Source organism: Gekko japonicus, unplaced genomic scaffold (assembly GCF_001447785.1).
Source record: "Gekko japonicus isolate JY-2015 unplaced genomic scaffold, Gekko_japonicus_V1.1 scaffold598, whole genome shotgun sequence".
Lineage (NCBI taxonomy): Eukaryota > Metazoa > Chordata > Lepidosauria > Squamata > Gekkonidae > Gekko > Gekko japonicus.
The window spans coordinates 290779-316092 of record NW_015170910.1 but is presented as its reverse complement, the minus strand read 5'-3'; the positions used below and the strand labels follow the sequence as shown (position 1 = coordinate 316092).

General features: G+C 49.2%; 1 protein-coding gene across 1 annotated transcript in view; it reads left to right on the top strand.

The window, feature by feature from the left end:
- Window positions 1-23702: 23702 nt before the first annotated feature.
- CARD11 (caspase recruitment domain family member 11) overlaps window positions 23703-25314 on the top strand; it is an 84936-nt gene continuing 83324 nt past the window's right edge. The window contains exons 1-2 of the mRNA XM_015418680.1: window positions 23703-23901; window positions 25049-25186. Of these exons, the coding sequence (XP_015274166.1) occupies window positions 23703-23901; window positions 25049-25186 (337 nt within the window). The remainder of the gene's footprint in view (window positions 23902-25048; window positions 25187-25314) is intronic.

Here is a 25314-nt window from a genome sequence, read left to right as displayed (position 1 = left end):
TTCTTCTAGCTTAACCACTACACCAAACAGGCTAAAATCTCCTTGTAAGCAAATCTGGATGTTGCACATAGTTTCCCTGGGATTTCTGTGAACCTGGAGCTCCTGGCCAGAGCCCCAAACAGGGGCGGAGCCTGAGGAGGGTGGGGTTAGGGGAGGGGAGGGGAGGGAGAGCAATGGGGTACAATGCCACGGAGTCCACCTTCCAAAGCGGCCGTCTTCTCCAGGGGAACTGATCTCTGTCACGTGGAGGTCAGTTGTAATCCCAGGAGATCTCCAACCACCACCTGGAGACTTGGAAGCCCTAGGCAGGCATCGTACGAGCCTCAAGTGGGAGGGCCTTCCAGAAGTGAGGGGCCACCACTGAAAAAGGCCCTGTCTCTGGTTGTTGTCACCCATATTGTTTCTCCAGGCTGGGGGGTGCAAAGAGACGAGCTTGTGAGGAGGATCTAAACTGGAGCGCTAGGCAGCCACGAGAGATCCTAAGAAATAGGACCCTGCAGGAATGTTGGGCCAGGAACCATCTGTCTTCCTCTGACCGCCTTCCACGCAAGCGTCGCTGCAAATGGAGGGGCCAGGGGCGAAAGCGGTGTTCAAACCGCAAAAAAAAAAAAAAAAAGGCCGATGACAACTCTAGGAGAGTTGTGCATTCCGTTCATCTGCTTTCCTCATCATTATGCGTGACGGCGCGGAGGGTGTGTAGATTACAGCCTTTATTAAATGCCAAGCTTCCATCTCCCGGCCTGTGATTTCTGAAATCCCTTTAAATAGATGCACTAAATTCCCGCGGTAAATTATTAAAATGATTGTGCCATTAGCTTGATTTGCATGCTGTAAAGCTCGACACTAATCTCGAGGACGCCAAAATCTGTCTCGGGGTCTCATTCTCTTTATTTCCTGCACTTGCTTCCCCCCTGTTTATGTTTCCTCCTGATGGGCTGTTTGTCACCCTCCCGCACGCCCCCGCAGTCTCACCCCCAGCACTTCCCTCTTTCCCCGCGCCACGCATGACTTGCACATTCGAATGGGAACCATTCCAAATGTTCGCCAGTGGCAGAAGAAGAAGAAGAAGAAGAAAGAAGAAGGAGGAGGAGGAAGAAGAAGAAGGAGGAGGAAGAAGACGAAGAAGAAGAAGAAGAGAGATTGGATTTATACCCCGCCCTTCACTCAGAGTCTCAGAGCTGAAGTTGCTTCCCAGCCCCAAATCTCTGGGAGGGGCCATGGCTCAGCGGTAGAAGAAGAGATTGGATTTATACCCCGCCCTTCACTTGGAGTCTCAGAGCAGCTTACAAACTCCTTTCCCTTCCCCTCCCCACAACAGACACCCTGGGAGGCGGGTGGGGCTGAGAGAGCTCTGACAGAAACTGCTCTTTTTCAAGAGGAAGAAGAGGAAGAAGAGGAAGAAGAAGAAGAAGAAGAAGAAGAAGAAGAAGAAGAAGAAGAAGAAGAAGAAGAAATTGGACTTATACCCCACCCTTCACTTGGAGTCTCAGAGCGGCTTACAAACTCCTTTCCCTTCCCCTCCCCACAACAGACACCCTGTGAGGCGGGTGGGGCTGAGAGAGCTCTGGCTGAAACTGCTCTTTTTCAAGAGGAAGAAGAGGAAGAAGAAGAAGAAGAAGAAGAAGAAGAAGAAGAAGAAGAAGAAGAAGATATTGGATTTATACCCCGCCCTTCACTCGGAGTCTCAGAGCGGCTTACAAACTCCTCTCCCTTCCCCTCCCCACAACAGACACCCTGTGAGGTGGGTGGGGCCGAGAGAGCTCTGACACAAACTGCTCTTTTTCAAGGACAGCTGAGCCAGAGCTTGTGAGTGACCCAAGGTCACACCAGCAGGTGCAAGTGGAGAAGTGGGGAATCAAACCCGGTCCTCCCAGATTAGTGTCCGCACACTTCACCACTACACCAAACTGTAGGAAGCCCCAGTCATGCTGCGGAAAGCGTTGAGTAGTGTTTGCAGTCCGGGACGGGGGTCTCAGGGACCTAGCCTGGAATCCTCACTCGGCCACAGAAGCTCGTCGTGTGGGACCTTGGTTCAGTCACTCTCTCCCAGCATAATGTTCCTCACGAGGTGATTGTTACGAGGATACATTTGGTGCAGGGAGGGATGATGTTACAAGCTGACTCATGGCAGGACCTGTAACAGGACCATGGGGTTTTCAAGGCGAGGGAGGAGCAGATGTGGTTTGCTATTGCCTGCCTCTGCGTAGCAACCGTGGACTTCCCGGATGCAGGCCCGTGGCCAGGATTTTGTGGCTTGTGGGGCAAGTCCCCCCCCCCGGTGGGGCTGGAATTCTCAGTCAACCGCTTTAGATTATAGTTCTCAGCTGCTGCAAGTTAATCACGTTTCCCAGCCTAAGCAACCAGTTCTGAAAACAAGCCGGCAGGTGGGGGTGATGACTTAGGCCAGTGGTGGCTAACACTTAGGCCAGTGGTGGCGAACCTATGGCACGGGTGCCAGAGGTGGCACTCAGAGCCCTCTCTGTGGGCACGTGTGCCATCGAGTTAAAGTGTCGAATTCTCTGCCAAATAATTTTAAGTAAATGAAAGCATTTGGGATCGCTTTCCTTACTTTGTTTGGATCATCTTAAGTTAATGTATGAGTTGTTTTTTCTAAAGTAAACCCTCAGTATTCAGGTTAAATGGCCGTGTTGGCACTTTGCGATCAATAAGTGGGTTTTGGGTCGCAGCTTGGGCACTCGGTCTCTAAAAGGTTCGCCATCACTGACTTAGGCAGAAAAACTCTTTTCAAGGAGACCAGTTTCTGGACACAGAGTTAGAAGGGATCCTAGAGGTCACCCACTCCAACCCTTTTGCTCAGTGCCGGAATTAGTCAACTACAGCACCCCACCCTGCTTAAAGGAGCACACACCTTTAAAAAAATGTTTTAAAATGGGGGGGAGCATTGGCTGGAGAAATTCTTGTGGGGCTGCAGCTTTAAGAAAGGGGACGGAGCCCCCCAAAGCCCCCACCGGCCTGGATGGTCTGCCATCCAAGTACTAACCAGGGCCAACAATGCTTAGTTTCTGAGATCTGAGAAGATTGGGGTGGCCTAGGCCATTCATCTCAAGGCAAAAAAGGAGCTGTTAAGTCACAACCTATTTATGGTGGGTTTTCAAGGCAAAAAACGTTCCGAAGTCATTTGCCGTTGACCCTGGACTTCCTCGGTGGCCTCCCATCCAAATACTGACGAGGGCCGACCCTGCTTAGCTGACAAGAGGGGACTAGTCAGAGCTATTCAGGCTTCTCATTGGAGAAAAAAGAGGGGCAGAAATGCATCTACTGTGGATTTCAGACGTATATAAAATGTGGACCTCAGCCGGAAAATGCTTATTCGTGTTTGTAATCCACCTTGAGGAGCTGCGGTGGCTCAAATGGTTAAGACGCTGAACTGCAGGCTCTGGAAGGTCAGTAGTTCGAGACCCGGGTGCCGCATGATGGAGTGAGCTCCCATCTCTAGTTCCAGCTCCTGCCAACCTAGCAGTTCGAAAGCAAGAAATCGCAAGTAGATAAATAGGGACCACTTTGGTGGGAAGGTAACAGCGTTCCATGCGCCTTGGTGTTGAGTCATGCCGGCCACATGACCGCGGAAACGTCTTCGGACAGCGCTGGCTCTTCGGCTTTGAAACGGAGATGAGCACCGCAACCCTAGAGTCGGATTCGACTTGCTTTCGAGCAAGGGAACCTTTACTTTACCTTTAATCCACCTTTAGTCCCCGTGGGAAAGGCAGACTTTAAATGAAGTTAATAGTACTAATAATAATTAAAAATATATAAAATGTGGACCTCACTCGGAAAATGCTTATTCGTGTTTGTAATCCACCTTGAGTCCCCATGGGAAAGGCAGACTTTAAATGAAGTTAATAGTACTACTAATAATTAATAATCTGCAGCGAGAGAGCTCTCCCGAGAACTGCCCTTGAGAGAACAGCTCTGAAATAACTTGTGACTGACCCGAGGTCACACCGGCAGCTGCATGTGGAGGAGTGGGGAAATCAGACCCGGTTCTCCCAGATTAGAGTCCACCGCTCTTAACCGCTACACCAAACTGGCTCAAAGATGCAAAGGACGGGGGACGTTTTTTCAGTTTATAAGGATTCTATTTATAATGAACAACTTTTTTACAATCCGTTAAGTATTTGGTTCCCTTCAGTAGAAAAGATAATTTAGAATGTTTTGAATGGGAGGCTATTAAAGCTGCCAAATATAAGCTCCTCCTATTTTGTTGAGGCTACAAAAGGATTTTGCTAAATAGATTGTTTTTTCACAGAAGCTAACGGTTGTCAGTCTATCAAAATTGTTTATATACTATAATAGTACTGTAAAAGATATCTAAATGATAGTATTGAAAATGATATGGTTCCAGTGCCCCTTTTCTTTTTGTTGTCACAGGTATTTTGACATCGCTGCTGCTATTTTAAAGTGTAACAATATATAACTACACAATAATGATAATAAAATTTACTATTTTTTTAAAAAAGGAAAAAAAAGAACTCCACAAAAAAGTGTATCTGAAGAAGCGTGTAGATGGAAGTTTGAGTCCCGTGGCCCCTTTGAGGCCAACAAAAAAGTTTAATTCTGGGTATCAGCTTTCGTGAGTGTGCGCGCTTCTTCAGTGGGCACGCCCACGAAAGCTTATACCCAGGATAAAACTGTGTTGGTTTTACAGGTCCTGCTGGACTCAAAGTTCCTTCTGCTTTTTCAGACCAACATGGCTACCCGCCTGAATCTATCTCCATGAACCTTTGTTCCTTTCCCTCTAGTCAACTCCGGTTCCTTGGCGTGTCTGCCTTCGGCAGTCTCTCTCCCCACCGACGTTCTCTCCTATTTATTTCTTCAGTTAAAATATTTATCTTCTGCATCCAAACTTGCCAAAACAATTTCCCCTCTGCCCAGTGCCCTCTGAAACAGACCGTGGTCTTGGAAGCCATCCGAAATACAGCTAGCGAAGGCGCCCTCCGTACCTGCTGTGGTACGCCATGTCAGAAGACTGGGTGGGCACCACAAGCCAAAGGCTTCCTGAGAAGTACAGGTGGTGCGTGGGAGAGTACTGAGTGATTCTTGGGGGGCAACAGTGGGAGGGCCTCTGGAGTCCTGGCCATGATGGTGGACATCCTGAAGGCACCTTGTTTTTGGTCACTGTGTGACACAGAGCGTCGGACCGGATGGGCCACTGGCCTGATCCAACATGGCTTCTCTTCTGTTGTTATGTCTGGCCCAGTGATGCTCTGTGTTGTTGGTGCTTGGGAGGAGACAGAAGGAGGGCCTCTGGAGTCCTGGCCCCGATGGTGGACTTCCTGAAGGCACCTGGGTTTTGGTCACTGTGTGACACAGAGTGTTGGACTGGATGGGCCATTGGCCTGATCCAACGTTGGCTTCTCTTCTGTTCTTATGTCTGACCCAGTGATGCTCTGTGTTGTTGGTGCTTGGGAGGAGACAGAAGGAGGGCCTCTGGAGTCCTGGCCCCGATGGTGGACTTCCTGAAGGCACCTTGTTTTGGGTCACTGTGTGACACAGAGCGTTGGACCGGATGGGCCACTGGCCTGATCCAACATGGCTTCTCTTCTGTTGTTATGTCTGGGGCAGTGATGCTCTGTGTTTTTGGTGCTTGGGGGGGCGACAGTAGGAGAGCTGCTGGTGTTCTGGCCCTGCTGTTGGACCTCCTGGTGGCACCTGGGTTTTGGCCACTGTATGACACCGAGCGTTGGACTGGATGGGCCACTGGCCTGATCCAACATGGCTTCTCTTAGGAGCGTGGACTCTAATCTGGAGAACTGGGTTTGATTCCCTACTCCTGCACATGCAGCTGCTGGGTGACCTTGGGCAAGCCACAGTTCTCTCAGAGCTGTTCTCTCAAGAGCAGTTCTCAAAGAGCTCTCTCAGCCCCACCCGCCTCACAGGGTGTCTGTTGTGGGGAGAGGAAGGGAAGGAGGTTGTAAGCCGCTCTGAGACTCCGAGTGAAGGGCGGGGTAGAAATCCATTCTCCTCTTCCTCCTTCTTTCCCCCCTGTTGGTGGACCTCCTGATGGCACCTGGTTTTTATCACTGTGTGACACAGAGTGTTGGACTGGATGGGCCCTTTGCCTGATCCACCATGGCTTCTCTTACATTCTTATTCAGGTAGGTCAGTAATTTAACTGTGGAGTTCATGGATGGTGGAGGTAGTGATGGCCCCAGGGATGGATAGCTTTAAAAGGAGGGGTTGACAGGTTGATGGAAGAGAAGTCGTCCCAAGGGCTGCTAGCCAGAGTGACTAAAGGAACCCTCCATGTACAGAGGCAACAAACCTTTGAATAGCAGTGCTGGAAGGCAACAGCAGGGGCGGTCTTCGGCCTCTGTGCCCTTTTCGTTTGGCCCTTTGGGACAACAGGCTGGCCATTGTGTGAAACAGTGTGCTGGACTAGATGGACCACCGGTCTGATCCAGCAAGTCCTGCTTACATTCTTAAGTATGTCTCCTAGGCCATGAAGGGCTTTAAAGGTAATAACTGGCATTTTGAACTGGGCCCAGAAGCCGATAGGTAACCAGTGCTGTTGGCATAGCACTGGAGTGATATCTTGTTGCGGCCGGCTGACCTCTGACAGAAAACTTGCCGCTGTGTTTTCTGTCCTATGAAGTAGGGTTGCCAGACCTTTGCCTGACAATCCCAGGAGCCTTTGGGAGCAGGGCTTGCTGAAAGGGAGGGTCACGCTGATACCACTGAGGTCACCGCGTCAGACGCCGCTCTAGGAATTCCCTCAGTCTCTATGGTAAAGACATAGAAAGTGGGAGAAATCCTAGTACACCAAAAACGACATTGCTGCGGACCTCTTCTCCATATTCTCCTGCTGCAAGGCCACGGCTGGGGGAGCCAGCAGGGTCACAGACCATAAACCTTCTGAGACGTCTTCAAAGGGAGCCTTATTTACAGCATTGCAGAGCTCACGTCTCTAGTTCCAGCTCCTGCCAACCTAGCCGTTCGAAAGCAAGAAATTGCAAGGAGATAAATAGGTACAACTCCGGTGGGAAGGGAACAGTGTTCTGTGTGCCTTGGTGTTTAGTCATGCCGGCCACATGACCACGGAAACATCTTCAGACAGCGCTGGCTCTTCGGCTTTGAAACGGAGATGAGCGCCGCAACCCTAGAGTCGGATTCGACTGGCTTTCGAGCAATGTAACTTTTACCTTTACTAGGGCAGTCCAATGTCTTTTTTCTTCTCTTGCTCCCTTTTCCTGAAAGTTTTGCCATTTTAGAAACATAGCTTTTAGAAACCCACGCAAGGTCTGTATCAGACGTAAGACTGGCAGGTCTTGATCCGTTCATTTGCACCGGTGTCGTACGCCAACTGCGAGTGGAGATGTCCACTGTGGGGGGGTGGGGGAGACACCGTTCCATTTCAGATACTTACCGAGTTTTCTACAAGGGTCAGGGGTGTCTGAGTTCCATATGCTGCTAGCATTCTTCGAGATGGTGTAATTCTGAAACTTTAGAAATGCTCTGGAGGCCGCTGGTGGGTCGCTTGCTCTTTGGGAGCCGCCGGGTTTTTGTACACGGTGGCCGCCCCACAGGAGGCCTCTTGAAAGCCTTCTGAATTAAAATGTTCCTCCTTTGGCACTTGGCTCCAGCCCTACCAAAGGGATCAAAGGGGTGAGGAGGAGGAGGAGAAGGAGATGGGGAGGAAGGGGAGGAGGACGAGGAAGAAGAGGAGGAGGAGGAAGACGAAGAATAAGAGGCTCTATAGTAGGGGTGGCCAGACTTGCTTAATGTAAGAGCCACATAGAATAAACATCAGATGTTTGAGAGCCACAAGACATGAACAGATATTAAAGTAAAGGTAAAGGTCTCCCTTGCTCGAAAGCCAGTCGAGTCCGACTCTAGGGTTGCGGTGCTCATCTCCGTTTCAAAGCCGAAGAGCCAGCGCTGTCCGAAGACGTTTCAGTGGTCATGTGGCCGGCATGACTAAACGCCAAGGCACACGGAACAGATATTACATGAGGTTTTTTTTGGAAAATATGCAGATTTGCTTTTTATTAACATTAAGTGAGACTGCCAAAAATAATAACCAAAGGGGTGAAAGCAGATATTAAAAATGATATTTATTCGTCCAGTGATATTTGTTTGCTAATGATATTTCGCTTCCCCAGCCGCCCTGCCAGGGGCCGCACAATGTGTGTGAAAGAGCCACAGTTTGGTCACCCCTGCTCTACAGCCTGCCCCTCCCAAACCGAAGGAGGGTGATGCTGCATTGGCTTTTTCCTCCATTGTTTAGCAAACCCACCCTGGAACAGAAATCCCCCTCTGTGTTGCATGCCAGCTTTCGCTTCCTTTGATCATCGGATTTCATGGCAGTCTCAACACTCCACGCCGCTTTCGCTTCCTTTGATCATCGGATTTTATGGTAGTCTCCACACTCCACGCCGCTTTCGCTTCCTTTGATCATCGGATTTTATGGCAGTCTCCACACTCCACGCTTCCTTTGATAATCAGCTTTTATGGTACCTTCTGCAGAGATTTATGGCCATTTTATGGCCGTTCAGGGGTGATTTTGCAGTCAGGGCGGCATTGGCCTGGGGTATTTGAAAGTGGTTTTGAGCTGCACCTTTTCCTCAGTGTTGAGAAAATGTGGAGCGAATGCCCGATGCAGAACCAGCCGGAGTCTCTGAGCGGCTTACAATCTCCTTCCCTTCCTCTCCCCACAACAGACACCCTGTGAGGTAGGTGGGGCTGAGAGAGCTCTTTTGAGGACTGTACGTGAGAGAACAGCTCTGAGAGAACTTGTTCTCTCAGAGCTGCTCTCTCAAGGGCCGTTCTCGAGAGAGCTTCCGCAGCCCCACCTACCTCACAGGCAGTGTTCCCTCCAAGCTGAGTTAGTATGAGCCGGCTCACCGTTTTTTAGCCTCCAGTTCACACATTTTTGTCTCGGCTCAGGAAGGAGGGCTCCAGAGCAAACTGATTTATGCAGTAGCCAAATCACTCGCTCACAACTTTAATGCCAGCAGCTCACAAGGTAGACATTGTTTGCTCACAAGACTCCACGGCTGAGAGGGAGCATTGCTCACAGGGTGTCTGTTGTGGGGAGGGGAAGAGAAAGGAGACTGTAAGCCGCTCTGAGACTCCTTCAGGTAGTGAAGGGCAGGGTATAAATCCAATCTCCTCCTCCTCCTCCTCTTCTAATTCAGTATAAGGCAGCTTCATCTGTTCATGTATTCAGTCGACTCCCGTCGCTTGGTACCTGATGCAGGGTCGAGAGTAGGACCTCAGCCTCTTTACCCCAGTTGGTGGTGGCCGACCTGGTGGGCTTGAGCATCTTTCTGGACGGAAAGCTTAGACTTGTACTGAAAGAAGGGTTATAACTCCTGGGAAGGAAGTTAAAAAAAACATAGTTTTCGCTCTGCGAGTAATTGCTACTTCAATTTGCCGCCGCAAATAAAATGTCAAGATATAGGGGAGGCTAGGCATGGAGCAGTGTGAGGAGCAGCTACCAAAGACATTATAAACAGCAGCGGGAGAGATTTAAAAAAACATTAGCTGCAGGAAGTGTGCTTAAATTATCACGTTGATAGTATAATCCTATGCTACAGCCCAACAGGCTGAAACCAGAGCAGCACTGAATAGAGTGCATAGTTAGACATAAGAGTGTAACTAAAGTCATGATCCAAAAGATGTTTACTTGGAAGTAACAGCCATGCTATGAGGGTTCCCCATCACCTTCAAGGAAGTACCAACGGGTTCGTGTCCTACATTCTTTGCATCATTCTTTTCTTGCTGAGACGCTGATGGAAAAGCATCAAGAGCCGTCGAGCTTCCATTCAAAGGCTGCGGTCACACGGAGCATTAGCCACGCTACAGAGACGGAAGATAGGTGGATTTTCCGGGCGCGATCACAGCGCCACATCTGGGAAGCGTAGAGCTCCCGCGGCGGACCCGATCCTTCCTGCCGAAGATGCGGGGTAAAAAACTAGTACCTCCGGGGTACTAGTTTCCGGAAACCGCGGGGCAAGGGCGGGCGCCTGGTCGCGTTTCCGGTGGTAGGTCATGGCATCCGGCGCCCGCCCATGTCCCGTCGCTAAAAGGTGTTTTTTCCCCCAAGTCTCCAAGGATGCGCACAAGCACCCAACGGTGCATGCGCACACTTGGTTTAAAAACAAACAACACAGCCCCCTCCTCTTTTCCGTACCCCACCCCCACTCCTGGCTCGGCCTGCTCGAGAGGAACTCTCTGCACCGGGCGGCAGAGGGGGAGGTGCAGGGGGGGCGTGGCGGGAGGGTGGCCCGGCTGAAGCTCCTCCTGGAGGGGACCTGACGGAGGACACAGTTTGCATTCCTCTGCCCCCCCCCCCGCATTTTCCTGCCCGTGTGACCGGGGCCATACATACTCTTCTGATTTGCAGCAGTAAACTGGTTTAACAGTCATTCTCCCATCTGAGGACTCAGTGGACTTAGGGGTTTTCTACTGAAAAACTGAGAATTTTTTTTTTTTTAACAGCCCCAAAAGGGCTGAATTTTTAAATTGCATTTTCTAAATAAACTACAAGAAATCAAGGGAGGGGAGTCTATAAACGATGGGAGAAAGTAAAGAAAACCACTAGAAACCCAAGAGATGAAGGTCATGCATGCTTACATGCTTACAGAATTAGCTTTTTAAACAATTAATGTTTGTTAACGTTGAAGGTGAACAATCATGGTGTTGCTTCTGTCATCAAATCCAGCAAATCTGACTATATACAGAGGCATGTCTTCTGACAGCACATAGAGGAATGTAAGAAACTTTTCCCTTGCTTGACAAGCTAAGAGTGAATGATTTTATCTTGTTTTGTGATTTTTATATTGCCTGAAAAGTTAGAGAAAGATCCTTTCTACATACATACATACATTTCTGCAAAATAAACACCCAGTCTTTACAGTTTTTTGGCTATTTTGGCTATTTTTGCTTTCTTGTTTAAATCAAAAGCTGGGCGAAACTGAAAACTGATAAAATCCTTCTCTTTGAATGTAAAGAGAAGTTTATAGCTTGTCGGCTTGTTGCCTTAAGTAACTTATTGCCTTGTGTAAAGCTAGGTGTCGGCATACTTCTTCACCCAAAGAGTGATTAACACATGGAATTCACTGCCACAGGAAGTGGTGGTGGCTACAAGCATGGACGGCTTCAAAAGGGAATTAGATAAGCATATGGAGCAGAGGTCCATCAGTGGCTGTTAGCCACAAGGTATAGATAGGGGCTCTGGGGCAAGGGAGGCTCTGTCTTCTTGGTGCTTGGGGGGGGTCAACAGTGGGAGGGCTTCTAATGTCCTGGCCCCACTGGTGGACCTGATGGCACCTGGTACTTTTGGCCACTGTGTGACAGAGTGTTGGACTGGATGGGCCTTTGGCCTGATCCAACATTGGCGTCTCTTATGTTCTTAATATGTAGTAGAGGTCCATCAGTGGCTATTAGCCACAAGGTATAGATAGGGGCTCTGGGGCAAGTGATGCTCTGTCTTCTTGGTGCTTGGGGGGGTCAACAGTGGGAGGGCTTCTAATGTCCTGGCCCCACTGGTGGACCTCCTGATGGCACCTGGTATTTTTGGCCACTGTGTGACAGAGTGTTGGACTGGATGGGCCATTGTCCTGATCCAACATTGGCTTCTCTTGTGATGATAGACCGTGTGCTCAGTACCACACGCACACACAAAGAGTGATTAACACATGGAATTCACTGCCACAGGAGGTGGTGGCGTCTACAAGCATGGGCGGCTTCAAGAGCGAATTAGATAAGCATATGGAGCAGAGGTCCATTCATTCTGATACAATTTGTGTAAATTATGTATTTAAAGATTAATGAATGTATTAAAAAAAAATATTTTCTTTTTTTCTTTCCCCCCCAGTTTATTATGTTAAATTATTCTTTCTTTAATGATCCTTTAATGAAACCATAAGACAAATTCATAAGGCACCATATAGGATACCATATGTCCCACTTCAAAAATGTATCAATGCAAAATGGAGATTCTCAGATAATATCCAATCTTTCCCAAACTTTGAGAGATAACGTTCTTAAAGTTCTCAAACGATACTTCAAACATCCATAATTCATACCGGTTTCATTCCCGGTTTCCTCAAGTTTGGGACAATCCAGAATCAAACATCCAAAGATTTGAACATGGACACAAAATCTCCAGTCTCTCATCAATCTGCATTCACTCACAAAATTCTCAGTTTTGTTGGGGGTTTTTTGCCATGTAAAAGGATAGAGTCAACACCAGAGAATCAGCTACATTTCTTCAAATTGAAAAGGCAACTGATTTGAAGACTAACAGAGATCCAGGATATTAAGACGGCACGGGAGAATCTAAAACAGGCTTAATGATGCTTCAGAACCGGTTGCGGATTAAAAGCGGCTATAAAGCGAATGGATATGATCTATGGACATATCCGGAATATATAAAGAAGATAATCTGCTCGGCGAGACGGTGGCCAGATTCTCCAGGAGATAATTAGACTATACAACCTAAAGCAATATAATGACCTTTACAATTGAAGATATGAACAAAAAGGAAAGACTTGACTGTCCAAGGCTGGTCAGCTATTATTGCAGCAATAAGAACTAATCAGTTTGGTGTAGTGGTTAAGTGTGCGGACTCTTATCTGGGAGGACCGGGTTCGATTCCCCACTCCTCCACTTGCAGCTGCTGGATGACCCTGGGCAAGCCGTAGTTCTGTCAGAGGTGTTCTTGAAAAGAGCAGTTTCTGTCAGAGCTCTCTCAGCCCCACCTACCTCACAGGGTGTCTGTTGTGGGGAGGGGAAGGGAAAGGAGTTTGTAAGCTGCTCTGAGACTCAGAGTGAAGGGTGGGGTATAAATCCAATCTCCTCCTCCTCCTTCTCCTCTTCTTCTTCTTTTTCTTCTTCTTCTCTGTGCGCAATTACATAAACTTGCATGCGACCCGATGATTTAAGCAGATGTGCTTTCAGAATAGATGGTACGGCCAATCTCCTTGTGGGCACATAGTGTACATTTGACTGGTCGCTCAAGCCCCCCCTCACTGTTTCTTTTATTGTCTGAAAAACAAAACAAACCCCACTCGTGTGTATGAAATTAGCTTGCGGTGTCGTTTCCTGCCACCTCTCTTTCTTCGTGCGTCGGGCTTCATTAGTGCTTTACCACACGAGGCGGTTTCCTGTGCATCGCACAGCTCTGAATAATATAGAGCTGGTTATGAAATACGTTTGTTGGTCGCGTTAATGAGGCTTGAGAGCGTAGTCTCACCGGCCTCTCTTAGGTATCTGTTTTTTGGGAAGCCCTCCCAGCTAACGATATAAAGCATTCATATTTATTAGGTGTGGAGTCAATAGAATTCAATTGCACGCGAAGATCTATGCGGGAACATCTCCAATTTGGCTTTCTGGTTGTTAAATCATGGCCGCGAGCCACCGTGGAGCACTCTCTGTGGCCGCATGCATGGTTTTATGTTGTCTTTTTTGGTCTGACCCTAGCGTCCTCGCCTTTCTAATTTTGCTGTTCAGTGGTTTGGATGGCGGGAGGGACCGAGGGGCGATTGCGACGGGGGATCGTGCGTTCGAGCCGGAGGGTCCAGAAGACATTTGATGGAGCCTGGGGTGATTTTTATTTTTATTTTTTTTAAATGACACACGTCGCAGCATGCTGATCAAGGCGAACAATGAAGCCGCATCAAGAGGAGCTTTCGGGGTGTTCTCACGCGGCTTTTGTATCGCTCCTCCGAGAGTCTCCACATCGGTCTTGTGGGAGGGAGGACCTGAAAGGGGCTGAAGAAAAAGAAAATATTTGATGTAGTGGTTAAGTGTGCGGACTCTAATCTGGGAGAACCAGGTTTGATTCCCCACTCCTCCGCTTGCAGCTGCTCGATGACCCTGGGCAAGCCGCAGTTCTGTCAGAGCTGTTCTCTCAAGGACAATTCTGGAAAGAGCCCTCTCAGCCCCACCGACCTCCCAGGGTGTCTGTTGTGGGGAGGGGAAGGGGTTTGTAAGCCGCTCTGAGACGCCGAGTGAAGGGCGGGCTATAAATCCAATCTCTTCTTCCCTTCTTCATATTGAAAAGGAGGTGTTTTTCAAGGCGAGAAAAGAGAAAATGAAATTGCCGTTGACACGGCCCTGGCTGCCATCTTGGAATGCTTTCTTTGATGTCTCTGGCTTCCTTGGCTGTCTTTGCATCCATGCATCATCGGAGGTTGTGGCAGTGGGGCGCAATATCCAGCAGTGCGCATAGCTGGATTTTCTGGTGTGCCTAAGACCAGTCCAGCAGTGTCCTGTGCTGCACGGGTGCAGCTTACGTGGTTCCAATGTTGTTGTTGTGAGTCTCCACTTATTTACAAAACCAAACAAGGACCCACGGTAAGTAGGAAAACCAACATGCAACAAGTACCGTGCACAGATGATTATAACATATTATAAATAATTTTATACTTTTTGAAAAATATTTTTACAGTAATTTATACATATATAATTAATCATCTTAATCACAACTCACAATATAAGAGATGTCAAAAATATCAAATATCATCTCCAAGAATCTCAAAAGCTATTGTACAACCTTATAATTAATAATAGTCCTCCTCTGTTAAATAAAAGTTTCAAAAAGGAGGACTACTTAAAGTCTCTTTATAACATGTGCTCTGTCTTCCTCCAACAGAGGTCCAGATATCCTTCTGTTTCAGAATCTTCCTCAGGGAGTTTAACAACAGTTTTCAGCACAAGGTTGCCATATACCAAAGTTTTAATCCAAAGTTCTCTTTCAATGAACGCTGCAAAAAAATTTTTTTTGATGAGCTACAAGCCTCCTCCAAAGTGAAAAGCAGGTTATATTGTGAATTGATTATATATGTAGAAATTATTGTAAAAATATTTTTTTTTTAAAAAAAAATTATTTATATGTTATAATCAGGATTATTTTTGGGCAGGAACGCACAGGAACGGAGTTCTGGCTGGCTCCCAAGTTGGCCACACCCAGCTGGAACTCATTAGCATAATAGAGATCTACCCGGGGGTTTGGGGATTTAGAGATCTGGTTGGCCACTATGTGAGACAGGATGCTGGACTAGATGGACCACTGGTCTGATACAGCAGGGCTCTTCTGATGTTCTTCTCAGGGGAAGGCCTCGGCCTCTCTGCCCTGTTGTTGGTCCTCCAGAGGAACTGGCTGGTTACTGTGTGAGACTGGATGCTGGACTAGGTAGACCACTGGTCTGATCCAGCAGGCTCTTCTGATGTTCTTCCCAGGGGAAGGTCTCGGCCTCTCTGCCCTGTTGTTGGCCCTCCAGAGGAACTGGTAGGCCACTGTGTGAGACAGGAGGCTGGACTAGGTGGACCACTGGTCTGATCCAGCAGGGCTCTTCTGATGTTCTTCCCAGGGGAAGGTCTCGGCCTCTCTGCCCTGTTGTTGGCCCTCCAGAAGAACTGGTAGGCCACTGTGTGAGACTGGATGCTGGACTAGGTGGACCACTGGTCTGATCCAGCAGGGCTCTTCTGGTGTTCTTGATATCAAGGGAAGGCCTCGGACTCTCTGCCCTGTTGTTGGCCCTCCAGAGGAACCGGTTGGCCACAGTGTGAGACAGGATGCTGGACTGGATGGGCCACTGGTCTGATCCAGCTTGGCTCTTCTGATGTTCTTCCCAGGGAAAGGTCTTGGCCTCTCTGCCCTGTTGTTGGCCCTCCAGAGGAACCAGTCGGCCACAGTGTGAGACAGGATGCTGGACTGGATGGGCCACTGGTCTGATCCAGCAGGGCTCTTCTGATGTTCTTCCCAGGGAAAGTTCTCGGCTTTTCTGCCCTGTTGTTGGCCCGCCAGAGGAACTGGCTGGCCCCTGTGTGAGACAGGATGCTGGACTAGGTGGACCTTCATTGGTCAGATCCAGCAGGGCTTTTCTGATGTCCTTCTCAGGGGAAGGCCTCGGCCTCTCTGCCCTGTTGTTGGCCCTCCAGAGGAACTGGTTGAGGCCACTGTGTGAGACAGGATGCTGGACTAGATGGACTGTTGCTCTGATCCAGCAGGGCTCTTCTTATATTCTTAATATGGGTTCCCTGCTTCTTTTAGAGGCTTGTTTCTCGGGGCTCCTTTTCAGCTCCACCTTGGCTGCCAGATGCCAGGTTTCAAAGCCCACTCCGCCGGGTCTCTTCTCCGAGGCGTGCTTTTTCAGAATAATAATCACCCCCTGAGTGCTTCATCTGTCTCCAAGTGAAGTTGCAGCTCTGACCCGGACCGCGTCGCACTGATTTTTCCCCAGCCTGAAGGGCTCCTCCCCCCCACCGCCCCCCCCCCATCAGAACAGTTGCGAGTACCTGGAAAGGAGACGTAAAGAACAGGGCCGGATTTGAGCTGCCAAGTGGTTGGATTCAATCAAACGGGGCACATGAATAAATCAGAAAGTGGCTAGTCCTTGTGAAAGCCGCGGCAGAGCGGGGTGGGGGGAGAAAAGGGCCTGCTATTTAAAGAAGAAAAAGTCCCGCCGGTTTTGCTTTCATGCAACACCGGCCTTGGAAATCAGTTGCTGGCGGTCTATGCGCCGCAACCGTGCTGCGGGAACATCAGCATTCCTTCACTGCCGTGGCTGTCCTCCTGCCTAAGAGCAGGCCGGAAGCCCCAGACCTGTGTTTTTTCAGTCTGTCCACGTTGGTGACTTCGCACCTGCGAATTGTGACTGACGCCACCGCGGTTTCCATGGCGCCCCAGCAGCCTTCGCGAGGTGTCGTTTGGGTAGCTTAAGTGGCACTCAAATCAGAGGCTGCGGAATAGACTGCCGGAGAGCAAACGCGATCTCTTCGGAGAAAGAAGGGGAGAAGCCCGCAGCCCGACGCGAGTTGCAGCCTCTGTTGACGTGCTTCGCTGAAAGCAAAGACGGCTTCTTGTGTGTGGGGGGGTAGGGAGATGACAGGGAGGAGAAGGAATGTGAGAGAGCGTGCAAGCCGAACAAGGGTCCAGGCCCAAATTAAGAGCAATGGCAGTCACTTCTAGTGACCCCTTAGGACAGGGATGTCAAACTTACGGCCCGTGGGCCAGAATTGGCCCATCCACGGCTCCTATCCGGCCCGCAAGCAACTGGTCATTACCTTCATTGCCAGATGACAGAGGCTGTGCATTATGTCCCCGTGTGCTGTCCCAGGGCTAATCTAGTAATGGGCAGTGGAAGTAGGAGGGCGGGCATCAGGGAGAGACTTCAAGGAAAATCCTGTAAGAGTGTTAATGTTTAAAACATGTTTGTATTTTGAGTCAAAAGTACTATCGTTAATTGGGTCTGCCTGTGTCCTTTTTAAAGTTTATATTTCCCGTACCTGGCATTACATTTCATGGTGCACAAGGGCTGGCCCCACGAGGGTCAAATCCGGCTAGGGTTGCCAAGTGGAACTTACCTTGGCGGCGGGGGACTCCCGGGCGGATCCCGGAGCACACGCGCGCCCCACACATACGTCACCAGGAAGTGACGTTATGACGCCGGGCATGCTGGGGTTCGGTCCACGACAATACAAGGGAAAACCATAGATTTTTTATGGCCGTGGTCCCGCCCCCAGCGTGCCCGGCGTGCCCGCGTCACTTCCAGGTGACGCGCACATCAGGGAGGAGTTCCCCCCCGGGGCCCGATCCGGCGCCGCCGGGGAACGGGCCTCTGGGGCGGGGGTTTCCCCGCCCCCCGGGGGGACTTGGGATCCGGCCCTTGTAACAAATGAGTTCGAGACCTCTGCCTTAGGATTTCCAAGGTGAGAGGTGAACCGAGGCGATTTGCCATTGCCTGCCTCTGTGTGAGGACCCTGGACTTCCTTGGTGGTCCCCCATCCAACCTGGGACAACCCTGCGTAGCTTCTGAGATCTGACTCGATCCGGCTAGCCCGTGTCATCCAGGTCACGGCCGAAAGTGAGCTATCAAGTAACTGTCAACCTACGGTGACTCATACCACGGGGTTTCCAAGGCAAGAGGTAAACAAAGGTGGGTTCGCCATTGCATCCCTCTGCTCAGCAACCCTCGCCTTCCTTGGCGGTCCCCCACCCAGGGCCGACCCTGTTTAGCTTCTGAGATCTTCGAAGATCAGGTGAGCCTGGGCCATCCAGGTGAAGGCAAGGTGGCTCCGTAGACCCAGATCACTACTCCATCAGAGTTCACGGCTCAGCCATTGTGGCTTCCTGAAGGTTCATGGCCGGGGCAAGGTTTGACCTGGGACTTTCCGACTCATCTTTAGCCGAGGAGAGGAAGGCAGAGTGGAACCAGTTGACGCACAGATACCACGCGCACCTATTTTTGTGCTTACTGACGTTCCTCCAACGGTCCCCTCTTTGACCAGGTGAGCCCTTGTCGTCGTCGTCGTGACCCATCCCTGGTAAATCCGTTCCCTGGGTCCCTTTGGGGCTTTATGAGATGACGTCGTTGTTGGTTGTGCCATCAGATCGCAGCTGACGTACAGCCACCCCGTAGGGCTTTCGAGGCCAGAGACGTTCAGGCGTGGTTTGCCACTGCCTGCCTCCGCATCACAACCCTGGTATTCCTTGGTCGTCGCCAGTGTTCCCTCTAAGCTGAGTTAGTGTGAGCTAGCTCACAGTTTTTTTAGCCTCCGGCTCACACGTTTCTGTCTCTGCTCAAGAAGGATGGGGCTCCAGGGCAAACGAATTTATGCAGTAGCCAAATCGCTCGCTCACAACTTCAATGCCAGTCGCTCACAAAGTAGAATTTTTTGCTCACAAGATTCCACAGCTTAGAGGGAACATTGGACTGGTCGCCCATCCAAATGTTAGCCAGGGCCAACCCTGCTTAGCTTCCGAGGTCTGACAGGAGCGGGCTAGCCCAAACAAATCCAGGCAGTCGTTCTGCCAGGTGTGGAGGAACAGAAGGACAACATGATCTAAAGATGAGTTAGGCGTCAGGGGTCAGGCAGCCGGAATGCGACCTTTCATGTACAAAGCAGATGTTCTGTCACTGAGCTAAGGACTCACCGCAAGAGGATGTTTAGTAAAGGTAAAGGTTCCCCTTGCTCGAAAGCCAGTCGAATCCGACTCTAGGGTTGCGGTGCTCATCTCCGTTTCAAAGCCGAAGAGCCAGCGTGGTCCGAAGACGTTTCCGTGGTCATTTAAACCACATGAAAAGGCATAGTTTTTCATACCCTTGGTTTTGTCTACCTTGGCTGGCCATGTCGCTGCAGGGTCTTGGGTCAGGTTCTTTCACATCGCCTACCACCTGATCATTTTAACTGGAAATGCTGGGGATTGAACTCGGGACGTCCTGCATAACGAGCAGACGTACTGCTGCGGAACCACAGCCTCACCCAGGCCCGTAGCCAGGATATTGTGGCTTGTGGGGCAGATTTTTTTTCTGATGGGGCTGAAATTCTCAGCGCAGAAAGAAAAGCCATGTAGCCAACAGAAAGCTGTGACCAGGATCGATCTCTAAATTGCAAGCCGTCAACCACTTTAGATGACAGTTCCCAGCTGCTGCAAGTTAATCACTTCTGCCAGCCCAAGCAACATGTCTGAGAACAAGCCGGCAGGTGGGGGTGATGACTGCTGTAGTCAAGAAAGCTAACACTTGGGCAGAAAAACTCAATGGAGACCAGTTTCTTGACCCAGAGTTCGAAGGGATCTTAGAGGTCACCTACTCCAACCCCTTTGCTCAGTGTGGGAATTAGTCAGCTACAGCACCCCAATCTGCTTAAAGGAGCACACGTCTTTTAAAAAAAAATTAGGCAGGAAAACTCTGCTAGGACACAGCATGAAGAGAAGACCTTGGCCTGTATACCTTTTTTATTGGCCTTCCAGGGCAACTGGTTGGCCGGCGTGTGAAACAGGATTCTGGACTTGACGGACCACAGTTCTGTTCCTTCAGGGCTCTTCTTACGTACAGCAAGACACTGTTAAGAATTGCTCTGATCGCTGAAAAGCACTGCATAGATTCTGTTCTTGGGAAGCATCTCTGTTTTCTCTCTTCCGACTGGGTTTTCTCAGCTTATTGTCACCTGCCCTGTGGATTGATCTGTCTCATTTGAGATGGTTCCAGATGGGCAGTTGCCCGTTCTTGCAATGGCTCCAGAGCCTTATTGTGTAACTGGGAATATTTTAGGGCTCTCTCCCTGGTGGGCACCCGAAGCATTGTGCTCCTCTCTCCATATTATTCTCACAACCACCCTGTGAGGTAGGCTGAGATGAGAATGCAGGACTGGCCCGAGGTCAACCAGAAATCTTCCATGGATAAGGCTGCCAGGTCTGGGTTGGTAAATACCTGGAGATTTTTTTGGGGGGTAGAGTCTGAGGGGGCGGGGTTTGGGAAGGGGAGGGGCTTCAGTTGGGTATAATGCTATATAGAGGCCACCTTCCAAGGTAGCCATTTTCTCCAGGAGAACTGATCTCTGGGCACAATAAGAGCCCTGGTTTTGATGTCCCTCCAGTCTCCTCGCAAAGACGAATGCAGCGTGCCGAGTTGCAGGGCTCCGGGTGTCGTTTGATATCCATTCCAATTTGCATACACGTGAGAGTCCTACAAACGTATTTTTTAAAAAAAGAAAAAAGGAAGAGCCAGAGCCATAATTGTTTGCAAAGCCGAGATAAATCTGGAGGAAGCGAAACGCTCTGATACGGCCTTATGTTTGCTGAGCTCTGCAAAGTTTCTCTGTCCCTCCCCCCCCCCCTGCAAACATTCGGGAAACGAATTCAATGGCTTGCAGAGAGAAAATTGCAGTTAATGAGCTGGCGGGATGTTCGGTATAAAGGCCGAAGCCTGGGAAACGGAGTTGCTGAATCAGAGCTGGAAAATTCCTGGCAATTTGGGGGGTGGCACCTGGAGAAGACCCTGATGCTGGGAAAGACGGAAGGTCGAAGAAGAAGGGGGCGACAAAGGATGAGAGGGTTAGACGGTGTCATCGAGGCGACGAACATGAAATTGAGCAGACTCCGGAGGATGCCGGAAGACAGGAGGACCTGGCGTGATGTGGTCCGTGGGGTTGTGGAGAGTCAGACTCGACTGTGCGACTGGACGACAACAACAACCTGGGGAAGGCAGGGTCTGTGGAGGGGGGGGGTGAGCCCCGCGGGGTATAAATGCAATAGAGCCCACCCTCCAAAAAAGCCCTGTTCCCCAGGCGAACAGGTCTCTTTAGTCTGGAGATCAGTTGTAATTCCAGAAGATAAATTTGCCAGATACCCCCGGGGGTGGTGGTGATAGGGTGGGCAGCTCCAGACTGGAAAACTCCGGGAGATTTGGGGGTGGATTGTCGGGAGGGATATCAGTGGGGCACAATGCCGTAGTGTCCACCCTCCAAAGCAGGGGTGTCGTGCATAAGGCCAGTTTGGTTACGTGCACCTTCAATACCTCGATCACCTCCTCCTCCTCCTCCTCTTCTTCTTCTTCACCACAGTTTGGTGTAGTGGGTTAAGTGCGCAGACTCCAATCTGGGAGAGCCGGGTTTGATTCCCCCACTCCTCCACTCGCACCTGGCTGGATGACCTTGGGCAAGCCGTAGTTCTGATAAGAGCTGTTCTTGAAAAAAGAGCCGTTTCTGTCCAGAGCTCTCTCAGCCCCACCTGCCTCACAGGGTGTCTGTAGTGGGGAAGGGAAGGGAAAGGAGTTTGTAAGCCGCTCTGAGACTCCCTTGGGTAGTGAAGGGCGGGGTATGAATCCAATCTCCTCCTCCTCCTCCTCCTCCTCCTCCCTGGTCTGCAAGCAACTGGTATGCATGGAAATGTAAGGTGCTCCCCCTTTTATGGTATTCCTTGGGAAAAATCCTAGTCTTGCATGTGATTCAATACATTTATTGGGGCTTTTGCGGGCTCCCCAGTAAATCAGTTGCTTTCACTGCTAGGAAATCAATAGCTTTTGTTTGTATTTTGAGCTTTAGAAAATATCGTTAATTGGGTTTGCTTGTGTCCTTTATGAAGTTTATATCTCCGGTCCCGGGCATTACCCTTTATGGCACACAGGGCCTGTCCTGACAAAGTGTCATTTATGTCAGATCCGGCCCTCGTAATGAACGAGTTCGACACCTCTGCTCCGAAAGCATCCAGAGCTGATCTCTGTTGCCTGGAGATGAGTTGTAATTCCAGGATATCCCCAGGGCTCACCTGGAGACTGTGTGAAACAGCCACAAAATATCCCGTTCAATGACTATGTTCAAGGTCTGCTACCGCTCAAGGTTTAACCCTAGAGTCGGATTCGACTGGCTTTCGAGCAAGGGAACCTTTACCTTTACCTTTATGTTTAACACAATGCATAAATCAAAAACAATACATGAAATAAACGTTCCAGTTAGCTTGTGACATTTAACACTAAGGCTTACAAAAATACATAAAAAACCTTCCCAGTCAGACCAACGACTAGGCTATACACAGTCCATAGATACACTGTGGTCTTCTTATTTTTTTCTCAGTTGCCAACTTACGGGTCTGCAAGGGAGCTGTAACAGGCTGGCTGACTTCTCTTGTTGGCCGCGAGTCTCTCGACTGTGTTTCTTCTTCAGAGCCAAATTCTTATGGAACCACACTGTTTAAACATTCTTCTTTCTCCCCAATGGGCTCATACACTCCTAATGACAAATGGCTCACAGTTCTTTAGCCTCCGGCTCACCCATTTTTACCTTAGCACAGGAAGGAGGGCTCCAGAGCAAACTAATTTATGCAGCAGCCAAATTGCTCGCTCACAACTTTAATGCCAGGAGCTCACAAAGGAGAATTTTCACTCACAAGGCTGCACAGCTTAGAGGGAGCGTTGGTTGCATGTTAATTTGCTGTTCAGCCTCTGTCTGTAAGTTTGAACCTTACCTAACTACAGGGGTCATTTCGTAGAAAAAGAGCTAGGGGAACTCATTAGCATAACTCATTAGCATATGCCACACCCCTGACATCAGGGGCCCGGCGGTGGACCTGCAAGGCCAGCGGGAGTGCAAGGAAGCCCCGCCAAGGCCCTCCCTGGCCCCAGGCAGGCAGGGGTGGGGAGAGGCGGGGAGGAAGCAACTTACCCTCCCTCTTCTCCTGCCTCCTCCTGGCTGAATGAGGGCTGGAAGCGGGGCGGCCGGAAGCAGGGGGCGGGGCTTCGTCATGTGCCCCGCCCCCTGCACCTCACCCGGGGGAACTGCGTTCCCCCGCGTTCCCCCCCCCCGAAATGACCTCTGCCTAACTATTCCGATGTCTTTGAAAAAGTGTGCCTGCACACGACAGTTCACACCTTGAATAAAACTTTGTTGGTCTTAAAGGTGCCGCTGGACTCTAAATCTGTTCCCCTGACATAGTCGGTGGTTGTAACTTATCCTGGCAAACCAAGTGGAAAGAAAACAGTCGTGAGAGTCTGACCCACGAATCAAGCTGTCAGCAAGACTTGCAAAGAAAATGCTTTCTGCATATTATGGTCAACAAGCACTACGACACAATAAACAAATTCCTTCAAATCATAAGAAAATCCGAGTGTAAAAATACATCCTCAACGTTGTCTCTGGATTACGTAACAGCGTTTCAAAACTGGATCTTCCTCACGAAAAATTATAGTAGTACCAAAGCTGTCTTGCTCATAAAGTGCCTTACATAAAGTGCCTTACAAAAAATCAGGAAAGATAATACATTTAGATAGGACGCTGATCTCAATAAGTATTCGGGCTCAAATATGCTGCTGAGCTTCTAATGGATCCCAGGGACTTCATAGGCACAGCCTGATAATTCCTCCATAGATAGGGTCCCAAACCGTTGATTTATTGATTTTCTTCCCAGCCCTTCCTCACCTCCAGTCTTCTGTGTCTTCTAGGGAGGAAAGCTAGAGATGGAGGACTACACAGAGACCCTGATGGACGAAGAAGATGCCCTGTGGGAGAACGTGGAATGCAATCGGCACATGTTGACCCGGTACATCAACCCGGCCAAGCTGACCCCGTACCTGCGTCAGTGTAAGGTTATCGATGAACAGGATGAAGATGAGGTGCTGAACTCGCCTATGCTGCTCTCCAAAATTAACCGAGCAGGTACGACTGGCTGGCCTTTCATAGCTGGTTTCCGCCGTGGGGACCCAGGCATTGTGACGGAGTAGTTTTTTTCTTGATGGAACCTTGCATGAGAGATAGCATCTGTGACAGCGTTAAACCAAGAGGGAGGCTGACTCTGGAACGGCACCACTTGTTTCTGTGTTTTCAAGAGTCTTTGGTCACCTTCTTAAGATGTTACACGTTTGATTGATAATTATTGTAATCAATTCCTTTCAGTTATACATCGAATTAGTTATTAGATGAACACAGGTTTTATATGGTTTGGTGCAGTGGTTAAGTGCGTGGACGCTTAACCTGGGAGAACCGGGTTTGATTCCCCGCTCCTCCACTTGCAGCTGCTGGGTGACCTTGGGCAGGCCATAGTTCGGTCAGAGCTGGTCTCTCAAGGGCAGTTCTGGAAAGAGCTCTCTCAGCTCCACCTACCTCACAGGGTGTCTGTTGTGGGGAAGGGAAGGGAAAGGAGTTTGTAAGCCGCTCTGAGACTCCAAGGGAAGGGCAGGGTATAAATCCAATCTCTTTTCTTCTTCTCTTCATTATTATAAACTGTGAATACTGTTACTTTTAAACCATATATAAAGAATAAAAAAATTCTTGCCCATCTGTGTTTTGTCACAGCCTTATAGATAGGAAATAATGAAAATACGGTATATGGAAATAGTCGTATAGGCTGCTTACTTCGTTTGTAACGATTTGGTATGATTTTTCATGTTTTATATTTTTGTATTAGTGATTAGTCCTTAAATATGTGTTAAAAAATTGACGTTTTTGCTTCCTTTTTCCATTTTCCCCTTTACCCCCTCCTTTTATTCTGTATCTCTATCATAAATATTAAAATTAAAATTATAATGAAAAAAAAGATGTTACTAAGTAGTTGAAGGATCTTTAAAACTGGCTTGAACTCCATTCATTTATTTTTTTAAATCTTTTTAATTAATTGAATGAGATAACCTCAGAATTAGCAGATAACTTGTAAGGGCAGTCCTTGATTCACCATAAACTTAATGGCCATTTTTGCAATTGTTTTCACTCATCTTTACCAAGCGCTCCATTGTGTTTTATTCCAGTCTTCAATAAACAGTTTAAAATCCTTTTTTTAAAAAGGTGCACGTGTTTGGGTTCTCTCTAGGCCGGCTGCTGGACATCCTTCATACAAAAGGAGAAAGGGGCTATGTTGTTTTCTTAGAGAGCCTGGAATTCTCCTACCCAGACCTCTACAAACTGGTGACTGGGAAGGAGCCGACGCGACGGTTTTCCACCATCGTTGGTAAGCTGGACCTGCACCGTTGATGGCTATGAGGGAAACATAGATCGCAGTGTTCTCATAGGGTTTTCCAGGCGCTTGCTCTGGAAGGAGCAAACCTTAGGGAGAAAGGGAACAGAATGAGTGGAAAC